General features: G+C 46.2%; 1 protein-coding gene across 1 annotated transcript; it reads right to left on the reverse strand.

The window, feature by feature from the left end:
- Window positions 1–8,365: 8,365 nt before the first annotated feature.
- On the reverse strand, window positions 8,366–9,428 carry LOC125401093 (olfactory receptor 2AT4). The gene has a single exon (XM_048435321.3). It carries the CDS (start codon window positions 9,392–9,394, stop codon window positions 8,444–8,446), a length of 951 nt encoding a protein of 316 aa, XP_048291278.3. The 5' UTR covers window positions 9,395–9,428; the 3' UTR covers window positions 8,366–8,443.
- Window positions 9,429–14,177: the final 4,749 nt, after the last annotated feature.

Below are 14,177 nucleotides of genomic sequence, written 5' to 3' on the forward strand. Positions count from 1 at the left end.
GTGCATTTGCCTTAATGCCAGTGACTTTAACCCCTGGAGATTAACCTTGCAGAGGTCCTAAAGGGAGAAAGGGAGCATAGGCATTGCATCCTCAATCTGCTTCGTTTGATGATGAGTTAAAGCAGGAAAGGGGGCTCTTGAGGACCCTGCAGACTGATGAATGCGATCGCGCATGGTCACCTCATCCTGCCAGAGGGAGACCATTAGAGACGACGATGTCTCATCAGCAAGAGCGTTTCCTTTCTTTAGCATCCCCAGAAGAGGATTGTGGGCTCTGATAAGTGATACAAAGGTATGATTCTGTCACTGTTGTAATACAACTTGCAAAGCTAAGGTACGGAAGTCAAGGGAAGTCATCATTTTAGTCCTTATGAAAGGAGCAGGTAATCTAGGGATAAGCTGAGCACAGTAAATACTGTCAGCACGCATGCGAATAGGCTGAGGTTTGTGCTTCATGCCTATGAGGACAATTTTAACTCTAAATGTTGTGGGGTACTCTCTGGCGCAGCCTTCCAAACGTTAAACTCTCGGGTAGCAGTATTGGACCTCTATTGCTTAAACTTGCCAGAATTAGTTGAAAAACCTCCTCTAATTTGTTAAAATCATAATGAGTAAGCAAAATGTCATCCATGAATGTGACAGATATTCCTTCATGGGAATAGCATCAGTGAGTAGCATAGCCACTCCAGGTACAGGTACTGAATTGACAAGAGAAAAGCTCTTTTTAGTGGTTAGTCTTCAAACATATGTGGGCTTCCATGGAGGATAATGATTATCCACTCCTGGGAAACTAAAAGTATTGGTTTGGAACAAAGAGTTATTACCATAAAGAGAATCAGTTACATGTTTGCTGAAAGACCATGTTATAACATCCAGCTCCATAGAAGTTATGTGAACTGCTCTGTGTCTCCTCTGTCTTATCAAGATATGTAACATATTCAACTGCATTGTGGTCTTTGAAGGAAAATTTGAGGACAAATGGACCCACTCAATAGCACAGTTTAGGTTTGAAACAGTGGCCCAGTGCGTTTACTGACTCCTTAATCTTGCTTGGATATAATAGAGCTTTGTGATCTATGAATCTCATTGAGGAAGGGCCTTGGTCCCCTTCTAGTGTCTGAAAGACCAAAGCAAATCACCAGCAGTGACCCATAGATATGGCCTAATCCCAATTAACGTCTCCGAATAGCTTTTGAAGAGTGCCTAGTGTAATTTGATTAGGAATTTGAAGTTGAGGAGAGTGTATGAATATTGTGTGTAAATCTGTTAGAGATACCAGAAAATTAAAAGGCAAGATTTGTTATATTTTTCTAAGAGGCAACTCTAAGACCTCTATTGCTTAAACTGGCCAGAATTAGTTGAAAAACTTCCTCTAATTTGTTAAAATCATAATGAGTAAGCAAAATGTCATCCACGAATGTGACAGACAGACAGGTCATTTAACAAAGAATGCAAAGCCTGAAATACATGCTATCAACACACAGTAGGACTATTTTTTTCATCCCTGAGGCAATACTCTCCATTGCCATCTTTGAGCAGAATTTGCATTGTTTGCCACAGATACAGAAAGACCAAACCTTTCTCTGTCCTCTTAGTGTAGTGGGGTTGAGTAAAAACAGCCTTTGATATCCAAGCCTGTATTTATTAATATCGAGATGGCAGTACCCCATGGGAGACCAGGCTTTAAAGACTTCATCCTTTTCATCTGTAAATTAATAGCTCTTGAATCATGTAATAATCTCCATCTTCCTTTAGCTATATTTTTTTTTGAATGGCAAAGATAGAATCCAGGGAGGGAGTCTTGGTTCAGTATGACCCAGGAATTTCTGTTCTTGTATTAATTCCTGATCATTCTGCAGTTTCTCTTTACTTAACGACCATTGTCCTACCCATACAGGTTCATCTGTTTTCCATTGAATTTTTATGAGCTCAGGAAATGAAACAATGGCCCCTCATATTGGGCATGAGGAGGCAGTTCCTTTTTCATGATCTCTAGGTCATCATAAAAGGCTTTGTCATCAGTGGCAGGCTTGGTTCCAGCCATTTCTAATACATCCATTCCCCAGAGACAATTTAGATTGACCTTCCGGAGTCAAGGACTTTGCTTTTATGGTGAGCCTGTCAGAATCCTTCCGTGTAAGAAAGGTCGAGGATGTTTTAGAACAGACAAGGACCACCAACACCCTTCACAGTAGGACCTGCAGTTAGAACCCACTCAGTGGGTACCAACTGTATCCTAATAATGGAGACATCTGCCCCTGTATCTATAATCCCCTTAGATCCTTTTCCTTCCTAATATATAACCATCCAGGGCTTTCCTGACTCAATGGGTACAGTCCAGTAAACTTTAGGTTGTGACCTATTGATATCCATCTGGTTTGAGAGAATCTTTTGGGAAAAGACCCTCAAACACCTTTAACCCCAGAGCTTGGGAGGCAGAGAAAGGTGAATTTCTGAGTTCAAGGCCAGACCAGTTTATGGAACAAGTCCTAGGACAACCAGGGCTGCACAGAGAAATCCTTCTTGAAAAACAAAAGAAAAACAAACAAAAAGACCCTCTGTGGGTGGGGCTGAGGGCTTCCGGGCTGAGGGCAGACGTTATAGAAAGTGACTGTCCATCTGTATCATATTTAGATTCCCAATCTTTTACCCAGTGCTTGCCCTTTGGACATCTGGAACATTTAGTAGGTGACTCTTTGGAAGTACCCTTTTTCTGCACTGGGCAGTTGCTCTTAAAATGTCCAGTTTGTTGACAGGACCAACAGGGGCTGCTGCAAGAGCCTCTGCAAAGACCGCCAGCAGCAGTATGTGTCTGAGTCCCCATTTCTTGACAGGCCATGATCCTGTCATCCAGAGGGGCATGCTCTGTATATCTGCTGTGGCCTCATCATAAGCAAGTTGGCTCACAGCATGTCAACCACCTCAACACGCTGTACTTTCCATTCACAGAACTTTGTGCTTACCAGAAATTTAGCAAAAGGCCAGTGGGTTCCCGGTCTTAAATCTTTGAAATTTGTGGTGTCCCCTGAAGAGGGCACAGCCTTTACTGAAGAGGTCCAGAAGCCTGCTCCGCAGGTGATGAAAATGTTACTTCCCCCGTAACATCTCCACATTCGATGCTACCCCCAAGTTCACATTGATCATATTAATGTGCCTTCCAAATTAAAAAATCCTGAGGGCTCATCCACCCTCCGACCAGCTGTTTCTAATGCTCTAGCAAGTTTAAATCCATGCTTATGGATTCTAATAATTGCACTGCATATGGAGACTGACATCTGTCGTCTCAGCACCCAGTCCACAACTACTGCGTGGTTTTAAGGTCATGTGGATGCCTTGTTAAAGGTTTCTGCAGGGTAGGATTTCATTTCCCTGGAAAATCTGAGACTTTGGGTGTTCTTTTGGCAGGCAATCATCACAGCTAGCTAGCACAAAGCCATGAAAAAGGATGGAAATGTGGTAGGAACTGAGATTCCTCACCTTCTAAGCAACAGCATTCAAGCAACGCAGTCAAGGAAGGGTATTGCTGAAGAGCCTTCACCTGAACCACCCTTCAGGTGCCTCAATTGCTTCCTTCTTGTCAGAAGCATCCTCTTTTCAGACGCAGCAAGAGTTTCTATGAGCGCCACTTGATTTCCTCTCTGTTTTCTTTTTCACTGTCTGTATCTCTGTTCGCTACTAGAAAAGCTAGTGGCGCCTTAACTACGTCCCCTACTCCAACTCCCATCCCCACATCCGATTGTAGCTGTAATAATGCGATAGAAAGATTCAGATAGGGAACGTCCAGTCCCAACTTCCTGTATTATCCAAAGCTCTCCGCCACAGCTCCAGATCAAAAAAACCCCTCTATAGAAAACCAAGGATTTATCTGTAGGAACTCAGACTAAAACGTTTCTAACTCCCGTGTCTTTTAGCACTTTACCAACTGAATCTGAGCTGCTCTTTGACTCGGTGGCAAATTAACCCATTCTGCACCTCTTCCCCCCATTTCTTCTACCCTTACACTCTGTATTTATATTCCCCACATTTGGGTACCAAATTGCCATTGTTACTGGGGTGTCCCCAGCAAGACAGCATCCTGAGATGGTTTCAGGGGAATAGCAACTGCTTTACAGCTTATGAGCAACTGCTTTACGGCCTATGGGCAACTGCTTATACGTGGAAGCCTGTTGGCTGTGATCGGTTAGCTCGGACATTACCGTGTTGCAGCTCTGACGGGCAAGGCATCCTGGCAGTCAGGAGCCAAGGAATCCCACAGAGTCACACAGCACAGCAAACTTCACATAAGTTTTATTGGGAAAGGCACAACAGGGTGATTGTCTCTGCTTGGGCCAGAAACAGCGGAAGGGCTGAGCTGGAGGCGGGCTTTAGATAGGGTTTCTTGGGGGTGGAGCTTTCCAGGATGGGAATGTCCAGGATAGGGATTGGTGAGATTTCAAGTCGTGAGCTTGGGCAGGCTCAGGGATTGGTGGGTTCTCAAACTCAGACGTGAGCTTGGTTCTTTAACCCTACACGTACCTCCACGGTCTCTGTGTAGAAGTGGCACCTTGATGTGGAGAGTACAGACTCGTCCACAGGCCAGTTATCGGGCACTCACGCTACTTCAAACTTCTGGCTCAGGAGCATGGTGTGCCATGCTTCTTATTCAGAAGTGCAGTGTGCCAAGTAGGCTGGCCGCCAAGCATGCCCACATTTTCTCCTGCAATTATGGTCCATTCTGAGAGGTGATAAATGTGACTCTTGACTAGACCTTCTACTGCTCACCAATCCTCTCTCCCCGTGTTCTTTCCAATGTCCTAAATAACTTAATGAAGCCGTTCGCCATTGCTAGCAGACTGGCATGCACCCCCATCTCTTTGGATTTCACTTTTTAGGGGGCTAAGCTTAGATGAAAAATCAGAGATCCTCTCATAGAATATGCCCACTGATAGCATTTGTTTCCTTTGTTGGTTGTAATGCGGTCCTAGTTCAATTTTTAAAAGATATAGCCTATTTAAAGAAAGATTTGCAATTCCTTTTCTGAGGTCCACCCCCACCAAGGTATTTGATTCTAGAGATTTTCCAATAAGGCCATAGTTAGAGTTAGTTAAAAAAATATGAATGCTTTGAGACTGGGTATCAGTGAAGTCTGAACTGCCTGCTCATGCAACTTACACCTTCTGGGTCTGTTTGAGCCCAATATGACATTTTTCTACTTGATAAGGTGGTGCTTTTGTACAGGTCCAATTTTTCTACTGTATGTTCAAATTAGTAGCAAATTCATGAACAATACCTGGAGGTCTATTAGATCTGAATTTGAAAGGTGCCCCACAGCTCATGTGTGAATTCTTGGCTCCTAACTAATGCTGGTTTGGGAAAGTTCTAGAAACTTCCTATCTGGAGAAGCTACCTCACTGGAGATGTGTCTTTGAAGGTCATGGCTTGTCTTGGTCCATTCATGCTTCTCCTGCTTGGCTTCCTGTCTGTTTAGAGTTGAACAACCTTCTCTCCGCATGTTCCCACTACCACAAATTCTGTCTAAATGCATGGAGCCAAATAAACATGGAGTGAGCCTTTGAAATCATGAGGAAGAGAAATCTGCCCTTCACACTGTTCTCCCAGGTATTTTGATCACAGTTATGAGAAAAGTAACTAATACAAATAAAGGGCTTTTTCTGTGTCTATGACCATTGCGTGTCAGAAGCCAAGCTTTATGGGAGGGTCTCGCCCTTCTGTTGATTTCATCCCCAGGGCAGTATTATTTCGTTTCTTTTATAATTTTTTTTGATAGGACATCTTTTGCCATGCAGTTTTTTTTTAAAAAAAATACTGTGTGTGTATGTGATCTGTGTGCATTTTTGCGTTTCTGTGTATGGTGGTAACACGGGTATTCCATGGCATCCCTGTGGAGGTCGGAGGACAATGTCACATGTCAGTACTCCCTTTCTACCTTAAAATGGGGGCTCTTGTTCACTGTGTGTGGCGTGTTTTAGGTTAGCTGATCTGTGAGGTTCTGGGAATTCTCTTGTCTGCACTTCCCATCTTGCTGTAGGGTGCTGAGGTTTCAGATGGAAGCTACCACATCTGGATGTATGTGGATTCTGGTGACCTGAACTCAGGTTCTCATGACTGAATGGCAAGTGTTCCTTCCCTCACCTCCCTTCTACCTCTCCTCCTCCTCTGGCTCAGTTCAGAAAGGGGCAGGCCTCCCAGAAGAGTCAACAAAGCATGGCATATCAAGTTGAGGCAGGACCAAGCTCTTCCCCCTGCATCAAGGCTAGACAGGCAACCCAGCATGGGGAATAGGCTCCCCAAACCAGCTCAAGCACCAGGGCCAGGTCCTGCTCCCACTGCTAGGAGCCCCAAAACAAACCAAGCTACATAACTGTCACACACATGCAGAGGGCCTAGGTCGGTCCCATGCAGGCTTCCTAGCTGTTGGTCCAGAGTCTGTGAGCTTCCATGAGCCCAGGTCAGCAGTCTCTGCGGGTTCCCCTATCATGACTTTGACCCCCCCCCCTTGATCATGCAATCCTTCCTCCCTCTCTTTAACAAGACTCCCAGTACTTATCCCAGCGCTTGACTGTGAATCTCTGCATCTGCGTCAATTAGTTACTGGATGAAAGTCCTCTGACGGCAATTAGGCTACTCATCAATATGATCACAGGAGATGGCCAGTTCAGGCACCCTCTCCACTATTGCTAGGAGCCTTAGCTGAGGTCATCCTTGTGGATTCCTGGGAGTTTCTCTAGCACCAGGTTTCTCACTAACCCCGAGATGCCCCACTGTAGTGTGAATTCTAATTGGTCTTAATAATAAAAACCCAGAGTCAGACATAGATAGGGTAAATGCTAAAAGATCAGAGAAGTAGAGGAGTCAGCCACTAGAGAGACTTTTTAGCTCTACTGAATCCTCAGCCCAAAGTGGGCAAGACCCTATCTCTACAAATCTTCAGACTGAATGCCATGAGCCCCTGTCTCCTCCTGCCTTATACTTCTCTCTCCACCCAGCCATATCCCTTCCCGTCTCCACCTCCCTAGTGCTGGGATTAAAGGTATGTGACACCCAATGCTGGGATTAAAAGTGTGAGCGACCCACCGCTTGACTCTGCTTTTCTTTTAGACTGGATCTGTAGTAGGAGGCTGCTTGTTCTTTTCCTGGCCGCCCAGACTCCTGAAATAACCACACAGAAACTGTATTAATTAAATCTCTGCTTGGCCTATTAATTCTAACTTCTTATTGGCTAGCTTTTACATCTTAATTTAACCCATTTCCATTATTTTATATTTTACCACGGGGCTTGTGGCCTACCGGCAAGGTTCTGGCATGTCTATTTCTGGCAGCTCCATGGCTTCTCCCTGACTCTCCTCCTTTCTCCCAGCATTCAGTTTAGTTTTCCCCGCCTAGCTCTACCCTACCCTATCACAGACCTAAGACAGTTTCTTTATTTACCAATGGTATTCATAGCATACAGAGGGGAATTCCACATCATGGATCAATCTCAGTAGCCCAGGGTGGCCTTGAACTCACAGATATCCACCTGCCTCTGCCTCCTGAGTGCTGGGATTAAAGGTGTGTGCCACTACTGCCTGGCCTCTATGGGTTACTAGTGGCTTAGCTCTGAACTCTGATCTTCAGGAAAGCTTTATTTATTATAACACAAACAAAATGTCACCCCACCTTCCATCAAGATGTCTCTTTCATTACTCCCCCCTCCAACCAGCCCCCAACCTGCCCCACTCTATCCTTCATGTCCTCTCCACCCCATCCCTCCAATTACCCAGGAGATTTCTTTTATTTATTCTTCCCAGGGAAATCCATGAGTCCCTCTTTGGGCCCTCCTTGTTACCTAGCCTCCCTGGGGCTGTGGATTATAGTCTGGTTATTCTTTACTTTAAATCTAATATCCACTTATGAGTGAGTACATGCCAAAGTTGTCTTTCTGGGTCTGGGTTACCTCACTCAGGATGACATTTTTGTTTTAATTCCATCCATTTGCCTGAAAATGCCATGATGTCGTTGTTTTTTTTTTACAGCTGAGTTATGCTCCATTGTGTAAATGTGCCACATTTTCTTTATCCATTCTTTGGTTGAGGGGCATCTAGATTGTTTCCAGAATTTTAGCCTCCAATTTTAAAAATACACTTTGTATGTATAAAATTTTTTTACCATGCAGATTTTTTTTACTTTAGCAATTTTTTTAAAATTATTAAATAGTGAAACTTTTATATAACCTCAGATTCTTGTAAAAAGAAAGGTTAACATTATTTCGTTGCACAGAAGAAACAACCATGAACCAAGCTGTGAAGACTGAAGTTAGGGCTATTTGCTTGAGTGAATTTTTATTGCACAACATTACATTCATTAATTTGGCCATTCTGTAGTATTTATTGAGTTTCTTCTCTGAGCTAAATATTGCTGTTTAGAGTCCTGAGGGTAGTGTTAGCTGCATTAAGAGGGCAAACATTCACGTCATGCTTTTGAGATAAACAATTTTTGTAATGGCTGCCTTGACATCCTTGTTCCTCAGGGTGTAGATGAGAGGGTTGAGAATTGGTGTGAGGATAGCATACACCACATTGCCCATGATGTGGAAGTCCAGGGGCAGGTCAGCCCTGTAGGCCACATAGGCTATGGCAATGGAGGAGTAGTAGGTGCCCACCACCAGGAGGTGGGAGCTGCAGGTGGAGAAGGCTTTGGAACGCCCTTCCCTGGAATTGATCCGAAGCACGGAGGCCAGGATGCGGGCATAGGAGAGAAGCACCAGAAGGAGAGGGAGGAAGGACACCACCATGGCAATGCAGAAGCCCATTAGGGTCTGGGGGCTGGTGTCAGAACAAGAGGACTGGACCAGAGCCAGATGGTCACAGAAGCAGTGGTAGATGTAGGCGATGCTATTATATGCCATCTGGGAGGTCTTCACTACTGCTGGGACAGGCAGGAGGAGGGCGGTGATCCAGGCACTGGCTGCCAGGCCAGTGTTTGTCTGTGGGGTCATGTGGACAGGGTAGTGCAGAGGGCGGCAGATAGCCACATAGCGGTCATAGGCCATGACCACCAGGATGAAGGCTTCTGAGCAGGTGAAGCTTTGGAAGAGGTACCTCTGCAGTAAGCAGGAAGGGAAGGTGAGGAAGTGATCTCCCAGCAGGAACAGGGACAGCATCTTAGGGACAGTGGTTGTGGTGAAAAGGATGTCCAGGGCTGAGAGGTTGACTAGGAAGAAGTACATGGGCTTGTGGAGGCTGGGATCTGTCACCACGGCCACCAGGATCAGAGTGTTCCCTGCCAGGATGAGCAGGTAGAAGAGGAGGAAGAGAAAGAAGACGGGGAGGTAGAAGGACTCTGGTAGAGAGGGGATGCCCATCAGGTAGAAGACGGTAGAGCCATCTACCGATCCGTTGCAGGTCGTAGCCTTCATAGTAGGACAAAACCAGCGATCTGGGTCATGGGTGGCTGGGACATCTGAAATACAGGGAAAGAATTCCATTGTAGTGATTCCGTAAAGTTTATCCTTAATTAGTCTGAGCACAGTTATTTATAACCAACTCTAGAGGTCTGGTGGTGGGCTGTGGGATTGACTTCTACCATCTGAGCCCCAAATCTGCCAAATACCAATTCGCCATCTACCAAACAGAAGTTATTATACGTGGCTTAGGTGACAATGACCCAAACCCCAACTTTCCTGTGGGAAAGTCAGGTAAGCGGTTGGTCATTGGTCACTGTCACAAAAGTACTTTGGTAAGACTCGCTCTGGGGCTTACTCAGACTGCACACTACACGACTTAGGTTGCAGTAACTCTCACACCAAGGTCTTCAACCCACTCTTGACTTTTCCACTCACTCAAAGTTCCAGCACATACCTTTGGAGGGACAGCTTTGTCCGAGGTTCTCGGTAGCACGCCGCAGTTCATACATTCACCAGGTCACCTCCTTGCTTGTGCTCCTGGACCTGAGACTCCTCTGACCGCATGGGAACTGGGTATCCAGGCTTCTGCTTTCTAGCAAGGTGTGGTCGGCCATGGCAGCCGGCACTCCGTTGTAACAACTAGGGAAACCTGGATAAAAGACGTAAGTCATCGTTTTGTTGAGATAGGATCTCTTGTAGCTTGGCTTTGCTTCACCATGTACCTAAGGCTGATCTTAAACTCCTGAGCCTCCTGCCGCAGCCTACCAAGGGCTGAGATTACAGGTTTGTACCACCACATTCTAAAAATCAACCTGAAGAGGCACAGATTCAATAAGATGGAATGAGTTGGACTTTCACAGGCTTGGGGACCTTCCATAGCGATATACGATCATTTTCTCCCCTCAGAGAGTATTTGATTTGGTGGCCATCATGGGAGTGGCTGGAACTAGGCATGGGAACTTGGGTATATGGGAGAAACCAGCAAGTTTCTGTCAATCAAAAGAGGTTTACAAAGTAGAGTAAAGCACCCTGAATGTAGGACTAGTCTTTCCCATAAGTCATATGAATTCTGGGGCTGTGCAGAAGGAGCTGGAGAGCTAGGCTTTACCGTTCTTCTAGAAGACTAAGATCTCCCCAGGAGCTGCTGACACTTAAAAGTCCAGAGGGGACGGCTTGTCCTTCACATATACTCTACTCTTCTCTCGACATTTCCCAAAGATCTGAAGCTGTGTGGATGTGGGAAGGAAGGGTGAGGAGGTGGGTGGGAAGGGCAGTGAAGACGCTTACTGGTACCCTTCAGAATGAAACACCTCTCTCACGGGCATCACTGAGGAGAGAGAACCACACCCCAGGAAAGGCTACTCTTCCTGGGACTGAAGCAACCGGAAAACCAATTCAAGCACCAATTACTCTGAAGTGCTCAGCACCTGACTGCCTGCCTAAGAGAGAAACGGGAGGTGTGGCAGGTGAGGCACGTCTGTCATCCAAAGCGTCCGGTGAATCTGTCTTTAATAACATTCAGCACACAATAATATCAGACATGAAAAGTCAGGGAAATATGACCAAGAGGAAAATATACTATTAATGGCATACAAATGATCTAAGACCGGGAGTGAACAAGCCCCATGGTAGAGCATTTACCTAGCATGTACAAGGCCCTGGGTTCAGTTCTCAGTATTGCAAAATAAAAAAATTAAAGTGTAAAAATGAATTGATTTTAAAAGTCTAGTACCTAAATGTGTAAACAAGAACATTGGTATGAATACTTATATTGTAAAGAGGAAAATGTCTGTAAAAATGACTAAAACATAGAGAATTTCCACAGAAACTTGGAATCTATTAAGAAATATCCCAGAACTAAAGTTTCCAATATTTGAAATTAAGAACTTGATGAATAGGTCCAGTTAACACTGACTTTGGCCACAGCTGGGACTGAGCCTGGACTTCTCCCCATCGACCCTGAGTTTTGACTTCTCTGCTCGGGGAGTCTGGAGGCCCAGGTGTTATGAGAGGAGGCATAGAGTCCCTTCCTTCCTCTACTCCTCCAGCCAACAGTGTCATTTCATTAGTGGAACATCGTTCTCAGAGGACGCCTGTCAGTCTCTTCAAGCGTGAAGTGAAGCCACTTAGCCTCTCCACTAACAAGGAAGCATGGTGACATGTTTTTCTGACCTTTGAAAGTGTCTGGGAGTCACCTCCATAGTCTGAGCCGGGAAGTAAAACAACAGAGAATTAACTCACAGTGACCTAGACCCAGCCTGCAGGTGACTGCCACCTGGTTCCCTAATGCTGAATAGATGCAAACCACATTTCCCCTAAATGCCTTGAAAAGGCAGAGAAGTCAACAGTGCATGGAATGGTCACAGCCTTGGTTTAAGTTGGGTCTCAAAGGACAGACACTCAAAACCGTTGAATCCAACTACATCCTCTTCCCCTCTCTGCTCCATCTACTAAACAGAGAGAGAGGTCGGTGTCAAGGAAATGGAGAAACCAGCAAACGCCTTGCGGAGGCAGGTCTTGACCGCCAAGTGTTCCCAGCCCAATACTTTGGCCACCCACAAGCCCTTCCTCTCGTCCTGTACTTCTGTGACACTGTCTCAGATGTCACCTCCTCCAAGAAGCTTTCCCTGATTCTGTTTGGCTTAGGGGCTCACAAAGTCCCTGCACATCTCTTCATCACCATCCGATTACTAATGTGACTCTGGCTGCCCCAATTGCGAGCACTTTTGGGGTGGCAATGGAGCCTGAGTGTTTCGACTGACCAAGGCGCCCCGGCTCTTCCCAGGAGCCCCATGTGGCTCCTTCAGCGTCTCTCACTTTGACGGTGATCATGCAGCAGTGATGAAGGAGCCATTAGTAATGAAATCAATGAAACTGGTTTAAGCCAACCCTTTCATTATACGGAAGGGAACACAGAATGGGGCTCAGAAATGGACTGCAATGATCCCAAGATCACAGGGGAATTGGACTGTTGGTTATCAGATGAAAAAAAAAAACTAGCAGCCAGTCTCAGGGATCAGCTGCCCTCCCCCTCGGGCCAGGGATAAGTCTGCAGGGAGTCTAGCTGCCCTATGGACCTGGACCACTGAGCAGCCTAACATGCTGAGGCTTTTGTGCTCACCCCAAAAGCACTGGAAGTATTTGCTCCCCTAAGATGCTGTTCTAGTGGAGCGTGCTGGAGCTCACAAGGTCTGGGAGCCCTGAAAAGGCTGCCGGAAGAATTTGACATTTGCTACTATGTTTTAGAAAGCATCGGCATAGTGTAATAGCATTAGATTCCTTTCTACCGTTATTCTGTAGCTCGGAGTAATTTTATTCTGAATTACACATTCCAAAGGTATTTTGGGTGCTTCAGGCTACTAAAGCTAAGAGGCCATCTCTCTGGTAGGGTTTTCCCTGCTGGAATTCTCTAAGAGTCCATTAGTGAGCCAGAGAGAGGAAGAGAGGAAGCAATCATCCAAATACCCAGGCAGATGCCACACTCCACAGACAGCATCCCTAACACACAGTCCTGCTGGGGTGTACTTATGCTTCCTCAGAAAATGAAGGAACCGAGGGTAAGAAGAGGCCAGACACTCATCCAAGGCCACACCCAGAGAGGTTGTTTCTTTAGCCAGTCAGTCACAAAGATCTGAACCTACCTGGTAACCAAGAGTCCTGGCTGCTGGGTCAGCCTTCTACCTCAATTGCTGTCTTTGGGCCTCTGAGCTCAGTCTTCACATCTGTAAAATGAGCATTTAGAAAAGACCTCCTCCAGGTCAATAAACATTTTTGAGGTCCTCTGTGCATCTGGCTGAAAAGGGATTTAGAGGTGACTGTCTCACAGCCCAAGCCCCTTAGATGTATGTTAAGAATTCCACTAATTAGTGTGTGTGTTCAATGTGCAAGCACTTGTGGAAGCCAGAGGCCAATGCGGATTGCTGTCTTCAGCCCCTCTCCTTGCTTTTCCGAGGAAGGGTCTCTCACCCAATCTGGAGCTCTCTGATTCAGATGCACTGACTGGCCTCTGTCCTTCCCTTCCCCTGGCGCTGGGGTTATACCTGGGTGCTATGCCCTGTTTTAATGGGACTGCTGGGGATCTGAACTCAGGTCCTCACGCTTGTATTGTAAACGTTTTACTGACAGAGCCAGCCCCCTCCCCGCCACAAGCCAGGCTCTGTTTTAAAGCCCCAGCTGCAAGCTTGACTCATAAGTCACAGGGTCACTGCATTTCACACAACCTGAAAGTCCACACATGCTCTCACAGGCTCTGATTATACTGTTGCCATGGAAAAGGAGGTGTGCATGAAGCACAGAGCGTAAGTCGATTGGCTTCTGACTTAGACCTGGTTTCCACCTGGCTCCACCACTTTCCCCTTTGCCTCTCTGACCTGAGGACCCTCTGCTGTGACTCATTAAGCACCTCCAGGTCTCTGGGCTTAGCCTCATGCCAAGTCCCTCCTCCCAGATACACCTACAGATATGCATCTCTGACAGGCTTGTCGCAGTGTCTGGCCCAGGGTCATGCAGACCAGGTGCCCAGCTGATGTGCCTGCTGGGACTGGGATATCCACACAATTAGTGAGTGTCTCCGGACTGCACTGTGACCCTGCACGTTCCCAGTGTCCTTGACTTTCTCCACCGCTTCAGCCCTTGCCTGTCTCTGTGTCCTCCATTCCCCAGCCAACTCACCTGTCAAATCTGGTCTACCCAGTGATCTTCTGTGCAGTTGCCACACCTGGGCTTAGTGGAAAGAGCTGGAGAGGAGCTGAGCCATGACTCATTAAACCCTCATCCCCTCCTTGGAGTCAGACCT

This window comes from Myodes glareolus, chromosome 24, assembly GCF_982192425.1.
Source record: "Myodes glareolus chromosome 24, mMyoGla1.1, whole genome shotgun sequence".
Classification (NCBI taxonomy): domain Eukaryota; kingdom Metazoa; phylum Chordata; class Mammalia; order Rodentia; family Cricetidae; genus Myodes; species Myodes glareolus.

Bases quoted from the DNA above. Each gene is read 5' to 3' on its own strand.
- LOC125401093 (XM_048435321.3), bottom strand. From the start codon at position 9,394: ATGAAGGCTACGACCTGCAACGGATCGGTAGATGGCTCTACCGTCTTC.